Below are 19,356 nucleotides of genomic sequence, written 5' to 3' on the forward strand. Positions count from 1 at the left end.
TGTGAAATTTCACTGGATCCAAACACAGCAAACACACCGCTGTTACTATCAAAGGGAAACAGGAAGATGACAGGAATGAATCAGGATCAGTCTTATTCTAGTCACCCAGACAGATTCACTTATTATTGGCAGGTTCTGAGTAGAGAGAGTCTGACTGGACGTTGTTACTGGGAGGTGGAGTGGAGCGGGACACAGGTTTATATAGCAGTCGCATACAAGAACATCAGCAGAGTAGGAAGTGGGAATGAATGTAGATTTGGACATAATGATAAATCTTGGGCATTAGATTGTTCCCAAAGCAGTTTTAGATTTGGTCACAACAACATCTGGACCTCCATCTCAGGTCCTGCTTCCTCCAGAGTCGGAGTGTACCTGAATCACACAGAAGGTATTCTGTCCTTCTACAGCGTCTCTGGAACCATGACTCTCCTCCACAGAGTCCAGACCACATTCACTCAGCCGCTACTGGCTGGAGTTTGGGTTTGTTACATTGGAGACTCTGCAGAGATCTGTAAACCCAAATAGATTTTCTCTCTGATTGTTGACCAGGGTTCATTGCTCTGAAGTCTCTGCTCTGCTGTTCTGATCTTTATTTTTCTGGTTTAAATGTTGTTATTTGTGTTAAAGGATCTATTAAATAAATCACTACTGATTTTTTTTCTTTTAATCTCATGAGACAGAAATATTTCTCTTCATGGAAATCTAACATTCTCAGGGCTCTAATAGTTTTACTTTAATATTTGTTTTGCTGTATTTGAATGTTTTTGTTCTTGTTTAAATCAGTTGAGTTTGAAGTGAACTGAACTTGATTCTGTTTTCTTTATTTTGATCCAAAGAAAATAACTGATACTAACATCAACTCAAAACTGATGCTGTTTTCTTAATTCTTCATATTCAGATAAAAAAAATCTGTTCTGTGTATTTTACCTTCTTCAATAAAACAACTTGACTACAGAGAAATATGGAAAATCTTCTCTTCATTATTACAATTTGTCATTAAAATTCAGTTTTCTTCAGAGTGTCTCATGATACTGAAGAAGGTCAGATGTTTGGTTTCACCTTCTTTTATTAACAACACTCTGCTTCCACTGCTGCATAGAGATTACATGAATAAAGGTTTTAGTTAACCTGCCAATATAATCAAATATTCAACTAAAGATTTATCTGAACCTTTTTTGCATGGGCATAAGTAAGTTCCATTACAACAGAAAGGCACCACAAAATATAAATATCTTTGCTCAACAACCACAAAACATCATCCCACATAATAACCAAAAGTCTAACGAAAGACTCAGCCAGTCTTGGTTGCCATGGTGATCTGCCATCTGCTGAGTCAGCTCATTTTGCCGCTGTTGTGGCCCTTTCATTTACTCCTGCACTCTCCTGTGTCCTGATGATCACATTAAAGCTCTCTTTGTCACACCCAGTCAAATTTTCATTTAAATCCTTTACATATCTCTGGTCCAACACAACTAAATCAATGGCTGAATTACTTTCTACTCATTACTTCACTGCCATCTAGTGGTGATTTAAATGTTCCAAGTGTCAAACATGCTAAGACCAAAAACAAGATGATGGATGGATAGACAGACGGACAAACAGACGGATGGATGGACAGTCATTCAGTTCAAAATGGCAACCTGCTCAAATCCTGACTGAGCTATGTGGCACTTTTCAAACACAAAGGAAACTTATACCAAAAAAAAAAACTCAGAGTGCCTATATGTGATAGTCTTAAAGATTTTAATCATCAAAAACATGTCATATATGTCTGAAGAGACAAAAAAAAACTGTCTAAAAACAAAATCATATTTAAAACAAGGGGAACCTGTAGTGCTGAAGAAGCAAACAATTGCGACATGACATAGATGTAAAATGTAATTTCCTGAAGAAAGTTACAGAAAGGACAAGAAAATGCTGCAAACATGCTCATTTATGCAAAACTGTTAAAAGATAAAAACATAATTTGTAACTTTCATGTGTTGAAACAGTGTTTTCACACTACACAGACAGTCTTTGTGTAATGTGTCTTTGTCAAAAATCACTTACATTTTTCAAACTGAATTACAGAATAAATGAACCGTTTACTGAGGTTCTAATTTACTGAAGTGCATTTGGGCATCTAGTTGAACTTTTCCTGCTGAACAGAGTGGTGATCTTCTTTTGTCTGAACCTCGGTGGTTTGGTACCCTTCATGTGACCGTAGTTTGACAGGAAGCCAAATGGCTCAGCTCCCCCGATCTCATCCACTCTCCAAACACTGAATATTAAGACGCATAATACATGCAGTTTCTCCTTACTTGCACTTTTCCCCCTGTAATTCTTTGTCGTGCACTGGTGCCTAATGTGCTGATTTAGATGTGGGGTGTCAGCCAAGCTGCCCTGAGGCGGTTCTACCCTCTGCGACCCAGTTTATGGTGGCTTCCGCTTCCCCCTGTCAGCCTGATGGCGTGCCGACCACGGAGCAGTCAGGTGGCTTCATGTGCTGAACCACAGGACTGGGGCCCCAAACGGTTCGCCTGCAAAGTGCTTCCACATTTACTCTACAGAGGAACGTTCACTTAACTTTGAGCCAAATGACTCTGATAATAAGAATTGTCAAAAAGTTATGGAAATGTATTGATAAACAAGCAGTTTACGACCCTTTATTATCATTATATCTCATTTTGCAACCGAGAGTGTTTTTGTCACTGAACATGTAACCAACATTTTGTATGCTCAAGTAAGTAACAGTTTGTTCCAGACCACTTCTCTCATCCCCTGCAGGTTATGAGTACCTATATTTAAAAGAATACTGAAAATAATAAAACAGAAATGATTTACTTTGTTTGCAGCTTTTGTTGTAGTTTCAAAAGTTTCCCTAAATTGTTTTGAAGATTTTAGTCAAGAAGCAACTTTACAAGGTGAAAACTGGCACAAATCCAGCCTCTATAAATAAATGTACATTCCAGTCACCACAGGAGAAGGCTGAAGGCCTTATCAAATATTCAGCTATGCAAGGAATTTGTTAAATCCACAGTTTTCTACCTGGAGCTTTCTTAAAGGAGGCTTATTTTATTTTATGATTTTCCTTATGCATGTTCTAAAGAGCATCACTGTGAATAGCTTAGGAGACTTTATGTAAATGCCTTTTGCAAGAGTGTTTTGTCAATTAAAAATGTTTTCATTTATGGCACAAAATCTACATTTAAAAAACTAAACTAAACTTATGTTTCTAAATAAAGTTAAGTGACAAACTAACAGTTTGTGTATGTACTTAAGGATCATTTTTGCACAGCATCCATCCAATCTATACATTTAGTCCCTGCTGTGATTGGCTGATTTGATGTTTGATTTCATGTGAAAACATTTAACCAGTGTGACTAGTGAGCATGGTTTTGTCTGTTGATTTCAATGTAATAGTTTTTTAACTGAAAAGTGATGGAAAATGACATCACTGTTTTTTTTAAATTCGAAAAATATAAAAATATACAAAAATCAAATCTCCGTTTTTGAAACTTCCATGAATGAAACTGATCACATTTGATGTGACATTTGCAGTGACTTCTTAAATAAATTAACATGAATCTCAGCGTGTGTGTGTGTGTGTGTGTGTGTGTGTTGCAGTAATATGACAGTTATGGCCGTATCCAGAGGTTTCAGACGGTTCTGGGACTGAAGTATGGAGGACTGGTACTGATGTGTTCAGGGACCCCTGGGTGTCAGAGTCACCCAGTCTGTCTGCAACGTTCAGGCCTGCTGCAGAGATGAAAGGCTGACTTCTGATAAAACAGACAGACTGGGAGTAAGAGCCGGTGCACACACACCTGCACACACACCTGCACACACATACATGAATATGTTCTCTAGAAAGGAGGCTTCTATGCCACTTCTACCTTAAATTTAAGTTTGACAAGAAAACAGAAGTGTTGACTATTTAAAAATCTCTACACATTAAACATTTAAGATCCAAAATGGTTCTCATGAGGAAAAATAATGGCAGACATGCAGAACTAATACTGAGTCAAACTTTTCACAGGCTAACTTCATTAAAGTTAGAAAAACAAAATACAAAACCCAATTTGCATCATAAATGCACTCAATCTATTATCTTTGTTTTTGTGTAATTTTGCATTTTAATTACTTCACAAATATGAAAATCAACATTTCCTGATTATGCTGATTGAACATTTAATCCGGCTGCAATCATGTTTCCTTCAAAACATGTTTAACAAATTAGCCGTGATTGTTTTTGATTATACTTTTTGTTTTGTTTTTTGCTTGTTGTTGTTGCTCTGGGTGTTGATTATGTGCCTATCTGGGTAAATAAAGTTGGTAATAAATTACAGGAGGAACGTGAAGCTGACTGGAAAGCAGGAGGTTACACTCGCTATTATTCTTCCTGTAGTGAAAGCAATAAATCATTTCTACAAAGATGAATCAGAATAATTAGAGAAGGCAGTTTCTCCCAGAGCCCTGGCTCATTGTAGTTAAAGTATGGCAAGATGTTATACATTTAATACAGCTACATTTTCAGGTATCTTCTCAGCCTTTTTTCATTGTGTTGTTATTCACTACCACTCCAAATTAAAAACCATTTCAAATGTGTTTCCTGAAACAGTATTTTATGCTTTTTGACAAAAATTGGTTTATTTGGTACATAGAAAGCATGTTTAATTTCCAGGGGTTCATAAACCTGGAGTGTGTCTGTGCTGGGTGTGCTTCTTTGTTTTCTGAGCAGCACGGTTCCTTAGTGGGCATGGCAGTGAAGGCTGCCATGTTCACACCTGACTGCAACCACTTCGTCAGCCTGCCGGGAAGTAAAAGGCAGATTTCTGCACCAGTAGTTATATACTTAAGCCTGCCTTTGTGCAAATAGATGACTTATATTAGAGAAATTCAACATCTTCTGTCCTTCCTCCTCTGAGTCAACTCACCTGTTTTACCTGTGGAAACAGAAGGGAAACAATTATGTTGATAATGAGCAAAATCTAGGTGGCTGCTATGAGTTTTCATTATGTGGAATTTCTGCAAACTTAATGACTTCATGCAATCGATTATCATGAATTTGTTGTGAATCAGGACTGTGTAACTAAACTGAAACTGAATGAAACTGAAAGCTGTAAAAGTTTACCACGGTAGTATCAAGGACTTTACAAGTTGGTCACTCTTTCACCTAAGTGGACACATTTTGATCAGATTTTAAATGTTTATATGCATATTTAGAAAAATTACCAAATGTAAATGTTTTCTTCTTTTATTGTGTGCTCTACCTTAACTTCATAGCTTTTACTTTCTTGTCTCACTAAATATTTCTGATCATCGAACACATGTTATAAGACAAAACATTTTAAATTGTGATTTTGAAGTGTTTGTGGTAATTGGCAGTGTAATTGTTTTACACTACCAATTACACTGGATTCCTGAAACGGTATCCTGCTTGGCTTCAATTTCAGGAGAAACTGAACTCAAAGGTTGAAATTCCAGATGGAGCAACGAAGGGAGATGAGAAATGAGCAAATCTCCATAGAAAGGCAGCAACATCATTAGCTGCCTTCTGCCAGTCCTGAACTCCCACCAAAGTGCATATTTCTTAATAAAGTCCTAACATGCACTTCTTCCTGTGCTGGTAGCCATTACAAGATCTGGGCATGATGTGTTTTCTAGTTCTTGTACCCTACTTCATGTTGTCAGAAAGGTTCGGTTTAAAAGCTTTCTTCATAGTACAGGTTTGTTACACTTAAGTCATGATTTAACTGTGATTAGTAATTTAATCTATTACTCTTTCATACAGCGCCAGGTTAGTTTGGGACGTATTTTGTTTTTACCTTGTTAAGTGAAATCATCATTTGAAAACCACATTTTGTATTTACGTTATGATCTTTGTATTTGGGATCTGAAACATGTGGGAATAAAAGCAAAAACAGAAGAAATCCACAACTTTTGACAACACTCTACATGCTGATATAGATTTTTCAACATTGTTTGACGTTATTTACAAATAATAATTTGTTCTCATCTGTTCTTGCTTCCTTGTCAAGGGTAGCAGAAAAAGCTCCTTCAGATGTGAAGACACCATGTAAAACTTCCAGCAGATTAATGAGAAGGACTCCATGGCTGAAAGGCACTTCTGATATTGCACTAATGAATATGTATTTATGCTGTTTGTGTGTTTGGAGAGGCCTGATTTTGTGTGTGACCTGCAGGGAGTAATGCTGATGAGCATTGGCTGCTTGTGTGTGTGAGTGTGTGTCCTTGGTGGCATCGGTGTTGCACACGGGGGCAGTTTTCAGCCCCCGTGGCCTGCATAAATGTTTTCAGCCCAGTGCATCACCGTGACAACAGGTATTAGGGTATAATTTAAGCGTGAAGCTTAATGGAGCTTGAGTAACGAGGCCCAGAGCTGGTGTCCTGCTTGTCTCTCGCATCATGTCAGCCGGGCCGGTGGACTTCGTGGCTCCATCACCCTCAGACACCCACAGCGTCTTCTTAATGTGGATGAAATGTTTCTGCTCTTCCACCTGACTGCCTGGGAACAATAGGGCAAATTTTAACTCATGCACATTACAGAAACAAAACCAGAGAGGGTCGTTTTTAATGTGATTAATGCAACAGTGGTGAGGGAGTGCAGCCGGTCTAATCTTAGACAAGATCCCAAATAAAGGATGAAAGGACAGACAAAATCATTTGCAAAGTAGTGTGAATCTTTAATTCTCCACATACATGTGAGTGATTATTAAAAAAAGATGGAAGGGAAATCCTTAAACCTATAAGCCAAAATTATACTTAAGTAACGAGAAATACATTTTGTTGCAGCCGGATAACAGCAGCTTAAAAAAAGCTCTTTGAAGTTGTTGTTTTTCATCTGATTTTACTTGCAACAACTAAATGATTTATGAATCTTATAAACATCCCAGAAGCCCAGTAAATGGCATCCATCGAAGAAGAAAACACTTGTACCATTAAATTTGCATAAACGACCTTCCAGAAGCTGGTGATTTCATCTGAAAAAGAAAATCTACACTTCAGTGGTGAACCTTCCAAACAAATGTGATAAAAGTGGAAATCGTACATTTACCTGAATTCAAGTTGGAATCTTGAAGCACAAATTAGAAATGTTTGCATTAGAAAACAATTGTGGATTTCAAGGAGATCTGATTTGTATTTTTTGCTAAATCTTGCATCTCTGAACTAGATTTTTTTAGATGTGTCCTGCTGCAACACTGGTGGCTGAATTGCCATCTCAGCATGTGATCAGGTTCTGTAGCAGTATGTTCATGAACCATTGCTGGTTTCAGATGTAGTGGACCAGGAAAACCCTAAAACATACAGGAGTCTGGCTTTGGAGGACTGGAGTTGGCCACTTTTGTCCTACATGAATTAGGAGAGAGTTGCAGAGCAGAGGGATGTCTGGGTTTCCTTCCTGGACTTCAAGTGAAAGACAATGGAGAAGAAAAGGAGAAAAAACAGAGAAAACTGAAAATTAAGATATATGTAAATGTAAATAAAAGTGAAAAGATTAAGATGAGAAGAAAAGTATGACACTAAGAAAATAGAAAATTAAAGTAAAAGAAGAAAGTCTTAATATTACAACTTTATTCTCAAAATATTATTGCTTTATTCTCGTAATTTTCTTTTTACTTATGGCCCTAATACTTTGTCGTGGAAAAGAGAAAAACAGCTAATGAGAAAAAAGGAAGAGGAAAGCAGGAGGAAGACAAGAATTGTACAAGATACAGATAAAAGTCAAAGAACAATATTCAGGACAACGATCTAAAAAACCCACAGGAATGACAAAGAATGAGAGCGTAAAAAGAGAAAGCAGAAATCTCCAATAGACTGAGAGGAGTGATCGAGGAAGAGGAGCGGGAGGGAAGAGACATGAGGATGAAGGTTCAGGAGGGAGGAGGGGGTGAAGGATTAACAGCCTGTCAGTCGCAAAGCTCTCACACATGTTGGTGATTCACTTAAACACACACTACAGGGTGGCAGGAAACAGACTGACAAGCTCCAAGTGTATCAATATGTGTGTATGTGTGTGTGAGAGGACAATAAACTAGATTGAGTTTTTATTTTAAAGCCATCTGACCATTGGGAAAAGTGGCACAGGGATTAAACAGCCTTAACAGTTTTAACTGAGGGAAAAACACACACACACATTTTTACTCACAAGCCCATTAAGGCTCTTTTCGACTTTCCTATTAGAAAATGTATTGACGAGTTTTTTAAGCCTCTACATGTGGTATTTACAGGGGATTTAGTTAATGTTTCCAGTTTTCTCCAAGATTTTCTCATTTCCAAGAGTTTGACAGAATTAAAACAACATTTATTTTAGTGAATTGAGAACCTGACTGGATAGCGATGCATTGGGTAGCACTTTTACTCCACGATAAAAAGGTTTATCCTCCTCTGGCTTCACCTGAACTCCAAAAACATGCATGTAACATTAACCATTGTGTACATATATGCAAAAACAGAAAAACAAATGAATAAGAATAGCTTGGTTAGTAAGGCAGGTGGCAGATAGTCTGGTAAAAACCAACTGCTTGTTCTAAACCTTACTTCAATTAGAGGATCTGGACCCTCAGCTATTAATAAAGAATTGCTTCTTGGAGGACTCTGTCTATGTTTTAAATATAAAATCACAGTTTTGTAGTGTAGTAACTGTTTGTGGGGAAGTAACAGTAATCTAATTACTTTCTCTGGAATCGTAATCCTTTATTCGTTACTTGAAAAAAGCGATTGGATTACAGTAACGCGTTACTACCCATCACTATCTGTAAAAAAACAATTCTTAAACAGTGTAGAAATTTGATGTGAACATTCACATCTTCTCCTCCTGGCTGCTCATTGGTTCAGTTAAAATTCTACTGGACAAATCTAGGTCAATGGGAGGAATCCTAGATGGAAAACTGAAGGGAGATGAGAATCAAGCAGAACTGCAGCGAGTTCTGGGTCTCCTCCCAGTGGGATGTTTCTGGAAATCCTCCAAAGGAAGGCAAAAGGAGGGATTCTGATCAGATACTTTAACCATCTCAACTGGCACCTTTCAATGGGGATAAGCAGCATCTCTACTCTGAGCTCTCACAAAATGATGGAGCTCCTCACTCTGTTCCTATCTGAACCCACATACCTTCAAACATAGATCATTTCAGCCATTTTCCCTGTTGTATTGGAAACAATAACAGTCTGTTTGAAATCTCAAGATCATACATTGACCCTGGCTTTGGTCCTTTATGCACTGCTGGCATCTTGTGCTCCATCAAAATTGTCTTACTTGAGCTTCTAGAGATGTAATGCAAAATACTTGCAGCTTTAATTGCATCAAGAGGTGGTTCAACAAGGTATCGACTCAGGGGAATGAAGCACAGACTAACATCTAAGAAACAAAAAACTGATGAGAGCAATAAATCCCTTTTAAATCACTGAGTCCCAACATTCTTTCAATCACATTAAGAGCTCTAAAGACTGCTTCACGTACACACATGCATTTATTAATGCAATGTAAGTTTATGCCATAAATCTCTCTGCTTTGTCAGGAGGCATCCATATATAAAAGTGATGGTTAGTGAAGAGTGAAGCCAACAGCTCAGAGTTTAATCCCTTTATTGTGAGGGATAGATGCCCATACTCTTAATAGTCCTGGATTGAGGACATAAAACATACTTTTTTATTAAACTCAGAACAACCAATTTCCACTAAACTCAAAAACTAAGTTGTGTAATCACTTTTATAGTCTGCCAGCGTGCAAGGTGCTTTCAGATTCAGCCCTTTCACTCCCACCCATCCCCCTATAATGGCGAAACTAAACACTCCAAACAGAGCTGCCATAAAACAGGAACATTAATCCTTCTCCGGTTTGTTGGAAGTTATTGACTGAAAAGCGCCTGAGTTTGATTGTCTGAGCTTTCAACGTGAACCCTGAGGTTTATGTGAACATAACGGCCATCAGTCTTATCACACAGGGTAATAAAAGTCTACTGCAACAGCGCTGTTCTCTGACAGAGTGGAAACATAATAAGAGAGGAGAAGGAGTGAAGTGACAATTTCAGTTTTTCTGTTTCACTCAGCCATTTAACCTGTTGAGAGTTTAATGATCCCTGACTCTAGAAAGTGTTTGAATCTCCATTTTATATCCCACCAAAAGCCCCAGTGATAATATCCACAGTTTTCCATGCACTGTCTGTCAGATGAGAGGTTTTTCTCCACTGGTTGGCTGCTGCAATTTCACAAAGTGCTGCACAGACAAGTTTATGACAGAGAAAGCTCTCATTTTTATCCAGACAGTGAGGGTAAGTCTAACCAGACCTGTATATGAGTGTTTGTGTTAAGGATAAAAAGGAGAAATCAAGAAGGTGCAGGTTGAAGGAACCCATGGCAAAAAAATAAATAAATAAATAAATAAATAAATAAAAAAATAGAGTGTCACAGACACATTGTTTCCTTCCAGGTGCCTTTGGACTTACTGGTTTTATTCACTCAAAGTTTATTCATTCAGTATGTAAAAATGAGGGAAAAGATGCAATAAATACTGTCTTTTACAATATGTTTTATCCAGTTTATCACTCTGCAATGGAAAATCACACAGACTGGATGGAGAATTTATGCCCCTCAGATTTATCTTCTTTTTACCTTATAGTTTTAGATTGGAAACCAAGTTTAGAAAAAAATTGCTCTAGCAAATGCGAAATGCTGCATTTAAATGTTTTCATTAATTCAGAGGAGAAAGGCTATAAAAAACCAACCTAAAAAAACTGTTTTACAAACTACCATCATTAACCAACATGTTTCTGGTTCAGTTTCACCAGATTAGACACTTTTCACATAAAGCCATCTGGTTTTCTTGTCTAGCCCTCTAATTTGTCAGAATTCCATGGGTTATACTTATAAGATCATTTTCAAAACACCCATCTACTAGTTTATGTAGCCGATGATAAGTTGATACGTTTTTTTTTCCAACTTTTGACAGATAAATGTACGTTTAAGATGCTAAAGAAAGTAACATGTTTATTTATCACTTGAGATTTTATAGTAACACTGTTACTGAAAACTTTACCTGTGTGTAATGTTTTTAACGTTGTTCCATGTAGCTGCAAGACGTGGCCATAAGATGGCAGTGTTTCAAAATCGTCAACAATTTTCCGAATATTTTCCCCCAAAGCATTTTGATTCTTCCGGTTGTTTTGTTTGGACACGAATGGAGACACAATGTTTATCCCACTGCAGGGAAGACGGAAAGGCAAACAAAAACATTCACATAACTTCAGGAAACTAAAATGAGAGGTAAGCAGTCAATAATCTAATGGTGTATTTTCTGGCTCAGAGGCAGCAGGTGTACAGATATAAAACATATTTGTACTTAAATTGAGACAATACTGCCGTGGAAGGCTAAGGTCTTGTAAAACTTACCATTTCCCTTACATTTTAGTGGGTTTTGGTCAATTTTGTGTTTTAATTCTGTTACAGTTCTGTTGTTTGGACGTGTATTATTTATCTTTTTTGTTTCAGTGAAGAATAAAATATGGCAACCCAGGAAATGGAAATTAAGATGGAAAATTAATTTCCTTTGCTCCATAAAAAAGCCCTTGAAGCTTTCTTTTACAATCAAGTGATTAATAACATTGACGGATTTAGGGAAATCCAAACCAGAAAGACAGTACTGCTTGTATTCAGACGTTTTTGGGAGTATTTGGGTTGTGGATCCTTTGGCTTCTTCAAAGGTCTGAACTGATCAAGGACAGATAGTAAAAAGTTATTGCTCAGACCAATGACACTACATGTCAACGATAGAGATGTTTTACAGCTCCGCAGCTGTCAAGGATGGAAATAGTTCATGTCACGATAGAGGGGTGACTGTGGTTGATGTAATCACCCATCAGGTCTTCAGGACAAACAGAAATGTTCACATGCAGCAGTTAGACGGTGTTTACAGTAGACTGAAAATATTCTGAGGAATCCAGACTTTGGTCGGATTTTAAATGTGATCAGATGCATTTTTTTTTCTGTTAACTTCCCAATAAGCATGGGGAAAAAAATGTATGGCTTTTTTGATGAAATGATTAGAAGTGTGCAAATAAGTTAGTTGTTTTTATTTAGAGTTCAGTAAGAATGCAGTGGATATGTAATGTCGTGTCCAGCTTTTGTGTGACTTCCAATCTATACCTGATACAGATATAAACAGACAGAAATGCATTTTTGTTTGTTTTAATGTGTTAGTATTTTTGTTAAACGGTTACAATTCACTGTTCTGCTGCCTCACAAAGAAGGGAAGTTGCTGCTGCTTTGGCGTCACTTTCTTGTTTTATTTTGTTTTCCAGACTGATTACCTGAAGTATGAGAGGGCTGTAGACCATTTGTAGGTGGACTAAGTGACATCAGCGGAAGCTGCTCCAAGCATTTTGCATGCTGAGGTGAGTGACTTCATTGATCCAGATGGAGTTTCTGCATTGTGTGACATGAAAAACAGTTTAGGTTAGTGTCACATCTTTGACACAGCACTTGAGTAATGAAACAAATGAAATTAGTTTCATAAGTTTACTGCCTGATTGATGTGAACTTGTTGAATCAAGTCAGCTGTTATTGAATACACAAAAATGAGCCACAGCACCTTCCTTTGTAAGAACGAATCAATGACAAAGAGAAAACCTGGAAGAAACAGATTTATTTCTGGCGGTGCTGCTTCCCTCATTCCCAGACCAGCTCTGCTGCTTGCGCTCCATCACGTTGTCATATTTGGCCCTTATCATTCGGCCTCGGCCCCTGTGGCCCTCCGCTGAACCGAGCGGCAGCCTCATTACCGCTGCGGGCCTTTCGAGGAGCAGGAGCCGATGTTTAGAAGCTGAATCACCTCCTGCTGCTTGCCGTTGGTTTTATTCTGTTGAGGCGGAGAATGTCATTCATCAAGGGCCGTCAGACCGTCAGTTTCAGCAGCCGGCAGGATCGAGAGGCCACGGCCATTAAGCTTCCTGTTGGCTTCACATGGTGCTGAGTGTGAAGGAAAACTGGACTTACGGCTAGAAAGACAAATATTTTTAGAAATATAGCACATTACTTGGCTAAAGTAATAATTTTTATAACAGAGAAAGACAGTTTAACCACAGTGTTAGCTTTTACTTTATAAGCAATTAGTCATTAAATTCAGGTGTAACTTTAGCTAAAATATTTGTAACAAATTTTGAAATTAACAGACTCCTTCTTTCTGAATTTGATTATGTTGTTCTTTCACTGACGTATTTACTTGTATCATTGTCATTTGTATTAGTGACCCACTTTTTTTGTGTTCCTTTCAGTCTTGGTTTTGTCCTGTCTTCATAAACAGAAAGAAATAATGGCAGAAAGTCAGCAGAATTATTCTTTCTCAAAATAAATAAACATCTAAAGCAAAGTGACTTGTGTCATCATAAAAAACAGACATTTGCATATGAGACTGATCGACGTGAAAAATCAACAGTCTTGTGGTAAATTGGACCAACCCAAATGTGCAGATGGGTTGGAGTTGTATGTGTTTGCTGTTGTAGAGTCTGTAGATTCCCACCAGAATGAAAATCACAGTTACCAGCATAACGAGTGAGAAACGGTTTCTCAAAAATGAAAGATGAGGATACTGACTCGTGGTTCTGGAGTCTTGGAGATCACTGCAGAGAAAAGGAATACAGCTCTTGGCATGAAGATGCAATTTGTGAACATGAAACATGAGTTGAAATTAAAAGGAAAATATATATATTTCTTTACTATCTAATAAACAAATCAAATAAACAAAGTCCAGAGCGGTTCTTTAGGTATTCATAGAGAGTGTGGTTTTGTTTATGTGATTCATAAATGAGAATGAAAGAAAAACAGAGAAAATGCATTGTATAATAAGGAGAATAAATAAATAAACTCATACATGTCCTTGATTACATTATTGATGACAATAAAAATACTAAAAACTAAAAACAATAAAAAGTGAAAATAATAGGATTAAAGCTAAATATAAAATTTAGTTGTTGTGACTCCATACAGTCTGCTGATATTCTACAGTCGACTATATATTTTCTCTTGTTCTCATAGTTTCTGTGGATAACAATGGAGCAGTTGTAAAATAAATGTAAAACTTAGCCTGTTTCTGACAGTGTCCTAAAAATTCTGACTGTTTGGTTTGAGATTTCTGAAAGCCTGATATTTCATCCTGGTATTGTGTTGACAGCTTCAGGATGCCCTACAGCGGATAGAGGGATGACTGGGGACAGGAGAACTGTCTCTTGGAGAAGAAAATCTTAATATAGAATATATAGTAAAAATAGTGAAATGAAGAGTCAGACTGTAGAGCTGGATTTCTGTTTGCTTCACTGTTTATCAGAGGAGAAGTTTTTAAAACAGTTTCACTAAGATTTAAGTCAGAGGTCAGGAAATCCTGCTCTGTGATCAGGATTATGACAAGTTAGTGTCTAGATCTTCTGACTAAAACCTGATTCTTCACAGCGAAAGTTGGCAACATTTACAGATATTAAATCATTAACGCCAGAACGATGTGGTCAATGTTTCTTTGAGACAAAGCAGCATCAAAGTACCATAACATTATGCAATAACACAGACGCATTACAATATGGACAATGTTGGCTGTTTTAATTTAACAGCCAACATTAAATTGGCTAACATTTAATTAAATTGGATAACATGATGATCCTAGCATCATGTTATCCAAGATGCTAGGATAACATCTTGAGATATTCCTTTTCGTACGGCAAAACTGTTGTGGCAAATTTATACAAAAAGTTTCTCCATATGTTGTACCAAAAGTACAGACAGGATACATGGAGAAAATAGCAAATTGTGACTTCAAACTGAATCATGTAGCGAACCAAGGTTTATGTGTCCTGTTATAGTTCTTTAGTTAAGAGATTCAGTTAAATGAGGTGAAGGATAAATGATTTGTGTTCATGACCTACAGCAGTTAAGTCCTAAAGGGGAAGATCAGACAGCATACATTTGATGTAAGAAGGACCTTGAGACCTGACTTACAGCTTAGTGTTTATGAAACCTTTATTAGTGAACAGTTCATCGTCTTTCCATCAATATGCTTTTCACATCATGTGGGCTGGATTTATTGCAACCCCTCTAATAATTGTCTTAGTGTACACACATTACATCATTTTGAAAGGAGCTGTCTGGGTTTGATTATGTCAGCATTTAAAAAAGAAACAGAAAACATGTTTGACCTTTAGGCTTTCACTCAGTCCATCTAAACAAAATGGAAGTCTTTTTTTTTTATAGAAAATGAACATTTCACTTTTTTCTTTTGAGTCTATCTGTAGGAGAGCACTGTTTGACTGACAGCTCTTTCAAAACCACCGTTATTGGAGACAGAGTGGAAAGAAATAGTTTCAAAACCCTGTGTGTGTGTGTGTGTGTGTGTGTGTGTGTGTGCGTGAGTGAGTGAGGGAGGGAGAGAGTGTGTGTTTGGAAAATTTCCAACTCTGAAAAGTTGAACAGCTATCAAGCATTTTACCACACAGCTTTCACCATTTTTTATTCTTTCCTCAGGCATAATTATAACTGCTGCTGGTCATAGGTGTGCGTGTGTGTGTGTGTGTGTGTGTGTGTGTATGTGCGCATGTGTGTGTGCGCAATAATCACATAGTTTGTGTCTGTCAGAAACTCGTCACTCACATGTCACAGTGAGATTCAGCCGTTCACTTAAAGGGAACTACCTCTCATTTTAAAATGTCACTCGGAGCTTGTTATTCATTGCGCACACACAGGGACACACACGCAGACTCGCATGTGTTCCCCACTTGTTGGTCAGGTTGATGGTTCTCAGATTGCTGCGTGACATTTTGGACAGATGGAGGGCGGTGGATAACTGTCACTCACCTTCTTCCTCCCCGCTCGGCTCAATTTAAACCATCTGTCCTGACTCTGAGTGTCTGAGGATGATGATTCATTCAGACTTCACCAAGACTTACCTCAGTGTAGACGTCTCGCTTTTCCAAGTTTGGTGAGACTGCAAGTTATTCAGTAAACTTGTTTTTCTTTTTGGATGTTTTATGTACCTATTTGTACCTGTGATTGAATGAATTACAACGGCTTGTTATAAATTTATGGCGTACTATAAAATTCCACTGAAAAACTCATTTTGAGATTAATCTGTTTGAAATTTCAACATTTTTTTTAGAAAAAATATCAAGGAACTTTATGACTTCCAGAAGTTGAAAAGTTGGGAGAAGATTTGCTTGTAAAATTGCAAAACTTTTGAAGTTTTCTAGAAATTCTTTTTAAATTTTTGAGTTTCAAAAGTAAAATTGAAAATCTGAAAATTTCCAAAGATTTTTTCTGTAAAATTTTTGAGATTAATCTTAAAAGTTGTGAGATATTTCTAGCACATTGTTAAAATTTCAAACTGAGAAATTTCCTAGTTTGTTTCTGGAAAATTTCTGAGATTAATCTAAAAATGTAATTTTCTCCTTTTTTATCAACAAGTATCTAATTGTGTGTTTTATAATATTAAAAACAAAAAACAGTGGTGTTATTATACTGCTATGACTGTAAAAAAACAAATAGAGCTTTTCCTTTTCACCAAAAGTCAAATTACTGTTTAAAATGTGTTTTCATTCAGCTGTTTAATTGCTAGTTCAACTCATCATTTTTGCTCTAAAGTTCATTTTGGTCTCTAGTTGCCGTGGGAAATCCACAAATGAACATAGATGGTGGGGGTCATTAGGGTCCCAATTACCCGCTTTAGCTCTGGGCCATGCATGAGGTTCAGCTGGTGGAGAGCAGCCGGAGAAAAAGATGTGATGTCCCAGTGTTAATGTGTGTTAATGTGAGTAATGCACACTTTTTCAGCTGAGTGAACGCGTTTTTTAGCATAAGAGTATTTAGCCTACAAGCGACTCTAAACAAGCCTTAATTTTCTCATTAACAATGTAGAAACAAATTCAAATCAAAGGTCAAATATAATGTCAACTCTTCCATGTCTGGGATGTTTTTGTCATGTCATGAAAGAAGGAGTCGGGAGCATCAGATATTTTCTCCTTGCAGGCTCTCATTGTGCTTTGGCCTGTAAAGGCTCTCATTGTAATCAGAGCTGTCAGACCTTGTGTTTTGTTGTTTTCTGTTCAGATGCAGCATCAATGAAAACACACTGTTTGTTTTATTAATGCATTGGAATTTGCATTGATGTGAGGCAGAGCATTTGTGCTTATCGGCAGGATGAGAAAGGAAAAAATGATCCTGCTTATAAAGAAACAAACATCATGTAATGCATTTCTCTTGGTCTTTATGAATGCCTGACTGTCTTAAAATCTGTTCATTCCTTTTTCTTTTAACACATTTCTGATATTGTTAATGGTTCGGGGTTGAACTAATACAGTTGTAGTCCATGTGGTGGACACATGTCAAGCTGCAGTCCAAACCTTATGACTCTTTTCTAAACTCCTGAACAATTATTCAAGTTGCTTCTGCACCTTTTCCTACTGCAATTTGCAGCCAAAGGCACATTACTAAATACTGACCTGAACATTATGCAGTCACTTATCTTATGTTTTATATTTTTATATAATTGAAATTGTTTTGTAGAAATCAATTTTCACTTTAACATTGAAGGATCTTTTTGTCATGTCTTTTGTCAAAAAAGCAAAATTTTGTCACTCATTTGTAAAAGCAATAAAGGGTAAAACATTTTTATTCACACTGTATAAATATATATATTTTTGATCTACCTCATAAAGGTATAGCAAAATACGTTAAAATCTGTTGTAAGGTGAGAAGAAGTGAGATGTTTGAGGGGTACAGTGTGTTAATCTGATGTTGGTGTTCAAATCCTTTATCACATAAACAATTCAGAGTTTTCACAATTTGTAAATTGAAACCATTAACCTCTCCACCCCAGCTCCTCCTCCTCCTCTGCTTCTGTCTTCTGTTTGACAGATGTCTGAGGTCAAATCACAGCAGCCCAGGCCAACGCTGAAGTGGTGTGATGGAGCTGGCGGTGTCAGATTTCCCGTCAAAACCACTCACTGCACTCTTTCATCAGACATCGCTCACTTTCTGCAATCTCTCCCACCAGACAGAGAGTCTGTTCAGGACGTGGTCTTTGTCTTTGTGCAGGTTGAGATGAAACGTGTTGAGAAAAGTGATTTATTTTTCTAACACCAACATGCTGGGAGAATTATCTTACAGGATCTAATCTCCCTTATCACGCCGACCCCCAAAGTAATCATATTTACATGGCAGTATCTATTTAGCGGTTAATGACATGCTGCAAGCTCACCATTGTGCTATTACACCTCTTTATCTTCCATCCTATTATACATGTGATCTGATTTCATCCGCGCTGCTGCACATTTACATATCCATTCAATCACACACCACTGACTAATAAGTTTCAGCTTAATTAAACTCGTTTGCATGTGGTGAAATCCCATCATGCGGTATAATAAAATGAGCCCAGTGTGATAGCAGGTTGTCAAGGTGTGTGTAGTACAACGGGTATATTTAGCAAAGACGCCTCTGGGTAAAAACATACATCATCATTGAGGGTAATAGAGCCACATTCTGCTGTGGACTAAATACAAATGACGACTGTGTCCTTTCTTAGAACGTCTGAAACCGAAAAATTCTCCAAAAGAAAATACAATCTCTTCTATAATTCATTTAAAATTGTTACATTTTTAAGATGGTGAATTTCATCATATTTTAGAACCAAAAAACCAAAAAACTCAGGAGCACAAAATATAAATAAATCAAAAAAACATTTTTTTCATTATTTTTACAAGAGAAGAGCTTAGCCTGAAAGGAGACATTTAAAACAATATATCGGCTTTATATGTTCCTATAAGTATAAGCAACAGCAAAGTGAAGCAGCCGGCTGCTTCACAGACTGCATAGATTTTTTAAACAAAATGTATATTTGTGCACACTTCAAAGTATCGTATCAGAAAAAGTTGAGTGCTGTGGTGGCACAGTGGTTAAGCACAACCCACATATGGAGGCCTGAGTCCTTGACACGGCTGTCGCAGGTTTGATTCCCGGCCTGGCAACCTTTGCCGCATCTCTTCCCCTTCTCTCGTTACCCAGTTAACGATCAAATCAAGACCACTAGATCCAATAAAACCTTAAAAAAAAAAAAAAAAGTTGAGAATCTACAAAATTCAAAATAACTTCCTCAACTTCTCAAAAAAAGTTGTACACTCTCATGAGGTGGTTTGGCTTTTCTGAGAACAAGCTCTTGTGCTAACAGGGAAAATATTTGCAGATTCAGTTCAACTTGTGGGTCTGTGCCTTACCAGAGGCCCAAACATCTGAGTAATTTCAAAGTTCAGGCCTCTTTCTGTTTTTCTGGGATGTATGCTCCATGATAGTTTGGAACCTCTACTTCCTGTTTATTACAGTAATGCC

General features: G+C 37.3%; 1 protein-coding gene across 1 annotated transcript in view; it reads left to right on the forward strand.

Moving 5' to 3' along the window:
* Positions 1 to 2,489, forward strand: part of LOC103152447 (E3 ubiquitin/ISG15 ligase TRIM25-like) — a 3,738-nt gene extending 1,249 nt beyond the window's left edge. The window contains exon 2 of the mRNA XM_007572911.2: positions 2,359 to 2,489. Coding sequence (XP_007572973.1) covers positions 2,359 to 2,489 — 131 coding nt within the window. The remainder of the gene's footprint in view (positions 1 to 2,358) is intronic.
* Positions 2,490 to 19,356: the final 16,867 nt, after the last annotated feature.

Source organism: Poecilia formosa, unplaced genomic scaffold (assembly GCF_000485575.1).
Source record: "Poecilia formosa unplaced genomic scaffold, Poecilia_formosa-5.1.2 Scaffold310, whole genome shotgun sequence".
Taxonomy (NCBI): domain Eukaryota; kingdom Metazoa; phylum Chordata; class Actinopteri; order Cyprinodontiformes; family Poeciliidae; genus Poecilia; species Poecilia formosa.